The sequence below is a fragment of the Varanus komodoensis genome, unplaced genomic scaffold, assembly GCF_004798865.1.
Source record: "Varanus komodoensis strain SLA01 unplaced genomic scaffold, ASM479886v1 scaffold2, whole genome shotgun sequence".
NCBI classification, from domain to species: domain Eukaryota; kingdom Metazoa; phylum Chordata; class Lepidosauria; order Squamata; family Varanidae; genus Varanus; species Varanus komodoensis.
This window is the reverse complement of record NW_025335568.1, coordinates 16493594-16495918: the sequence shown is the minus strand read 5'-3', so window position 1 is coordinate 16495918 and position 2325 is coordinate 16493594. Positions and strand designations below refer to the sequence as shown.

General features: G+C 76.0%; 1 protein-coding gene across 1 annotated transcript; it reads right to left on the bottom strand.

The window, feature by feature from the left end:
- Window positions 1-200: 200 nt before the first annotated feature.
- On the bottom strand, window positions 201-1271 carry ATOH1 (atonal bHLH transcription factor 1). The gene has a single exon (XM_044428494.1). It carries the CDS (start codon window positions 1269-1271, stop codon window positions 201-203), a length of 1071 nt encoding a protein of 356 aa, XP_044284429.1.
- Window positions 1272-2325: the final 1054 nt, after the last annotated feature.

Sequence of the window (2325 nt, the reverse complement as noted above, 5' to 3'; positions counted from 1 at the left end):
GCTGCTGAGACGAGTCCCGCACGCGCAGCACACACCCCGTTCCCCACGTGGCCGGGACCCCGCGGCCTTCTTCCCGTCGGACGCTTCCACTAAGGAGCAGCGCTCGCTTCCCCAGCCTGCCCTCAGCCTGGTGTGGCCACGCGTCGGCCCTGTGGGCGCCGCCGCCGTCCTCGCTGCCCTGCTTCGTCGCGACGCCACGTCTAGCTGGCCTCGTCAGAGTCACTGTAGTGGGAGCGGGGCGAGAACTCCCCGTCGCTGCGGTGGGCGGGCGGGGAAGGTTTCCTCCGCTCTTGCTGCTGCTGCCCCGACGGCTGCAGGAGTTGGGTCGGCGAAGGGGCCTTTTGCGCGAACGAGGGGAAATGCAGCGGGTCCAGCTGCACCGAGAAGGCTCCTGCGGCGCCGCCACCGGACGGCTCCGCCGGGAAACGCGTCCGGCAGTGCCCCGACGCCTGGCACCTGGGCGACGGCTGCGGCACGGCCGCCCCTCCCGCCGCGGCGCACGGGGAGCGCTCGTAAGCGTGCCCGACGGGCGGCAGGGCGCCCTTGCCGCTGGGGGCGCTGTCGGCGGGCGGCGGCGCGGGGCTGTGCAGGAGCTCGGCCAGGGCGCTGATGTAGATCTGCGCCATCTGCAGCGTCTCGTACTTGGAGAGCTTCTTGTCGTTGTTGAAGGAGGGGATCACGTTGCGCAGCTGGTCGAAGGCGTGGTTCAGCCCGTGCATCCGCCGCCGCTCGCGGGCGTTGGCCGCCAGGCGCCTCTGCTTCTGCACGCCGCTGGCCTGCGCGCCGTGGCGGAGGAGAGCCGCGCCGCCCGCGCCGCCGGGGCAGGGCGCGCGGGCCCGCGGCTGCGCCTGCGCCTCGCACGGGGCGCCGTCGGCGGAGAGCGGGTGCTGCCGCGGCGGGTGCTGCAGCGCGCACGGCCGCTTGCCCGGCGCGCCGCTCAGGCCCCGGGCCCCCGCGCCGGCGCCCAGCGGCTCCGGGGCCGCTGCCTCCAGAAGCTCGTCGTCGTCGTCGTCCTCCTCCTCCTCGTCTTCCTCGTCCTCCTCCCGCTCAGCTGCTCCCGACAGCAGGTACCTGGGCGACGAGGGGACGCGGCCGGGGCAGCAGATGCTCAGCCAGGCGGAGGAGAAGGCGCTGCTCCGACCCGCCGCCGCCGCCGCGTCCTGCCCCAGCAGGAGGCTCTCCTCCAAGTGCTGCTGCGGCTGCTGCGAGCCCAAGCCGCGGCCGCCTTCGCCCCACTCGCCGGGCGCAGGGGCGGCGCGCAGGTGGCTCATCGCGGCGCCGGGCGGCCCGGGCAGCAGCGGCGGGGCTCGGGGCGCCTCCGTCTCTCCCGCCGCGCGCCCCCCGGGCTGCCCCCCCACCCACCTGCCAGCCCCGGAGAACGGCAGAGCGGACGCCCCGCGCGCTCCTGCACGGGACGACGGCAGCTCCCCGGGCGCAGCGCTCGCTCCACGCGCACGCACGGCCCCGCGCACCACCGGGCTTCTCCGGTTGCGGAGGGCGCTGCGCCCCCTTTAAAAAGCGGCACGCGCCGGGGTCCCCCACCCTCTCCACCGCCTCCCTCCGCACGCACACCCCTTCTCAGCGCCCCACCCTCCGCCTCCCGCCCTCCTCGCGCCAGTCGCGTGTCAGCGCAGCCATTGGAGCCCGCGGGGTTTGTCGCGTGCGGGCAGCCAATGGGCAAAAGAGCGAAGGCTGCGCGTTTGTTTGGGCTTTCTTCTTGCTCGCTCGCTCGCTTGCTTTCTTTCGGTCCGCACCGGCGCTGAGGGCGGGGGAGGGGGGCGGGCTGGGGCGTGGTGGCGGTGGAGGAAGAGGAGGCTAGGCAGAGAGAAAAGAAAGTTGCACAAGCCACCGGGTAGCGGGGCGCCTCCGAGAAGCCGTTCAGTTGCCCCTAAGTTAGAGGGGACGCTCCGCTGGCAGGCAGGGGGTGCACCTGCGCGCGCTCGCGCGTGCGCGGGGCCGGAGCTACCTGCCGGAGCGTGTGCGCTGGAAGCGTGCCGCGCTGCGGAACAGGCGGCGGAGGGCGCGTGCCTGGAGACAGGCCCGCGCGCGCCGGCCTCCAGGGGGCTGCGAAAGCGAGCGGGGCGCCGCGGGCTCGCACGGCGGGGAAGGGCGCCCGCGGGTGGGCGCGGCGGCGCTGGGCGCTCTGCGAGCCTGCCCGGGCGCCCGCGCCGCGCTTTGCCCCCGGGAGACCGGTCTTGGCAGGGCGCAGGGACGAGCCGAGGAGAGGCGGCGAAGTTTCGCCTCGGGGGCGGCGCGCGCCTTCCGCCCGGCGGCGGGGGGGCCGGGGGGGGGGGGGGGGGGCTGCGCGCCGCGGCGCGGCTGGCC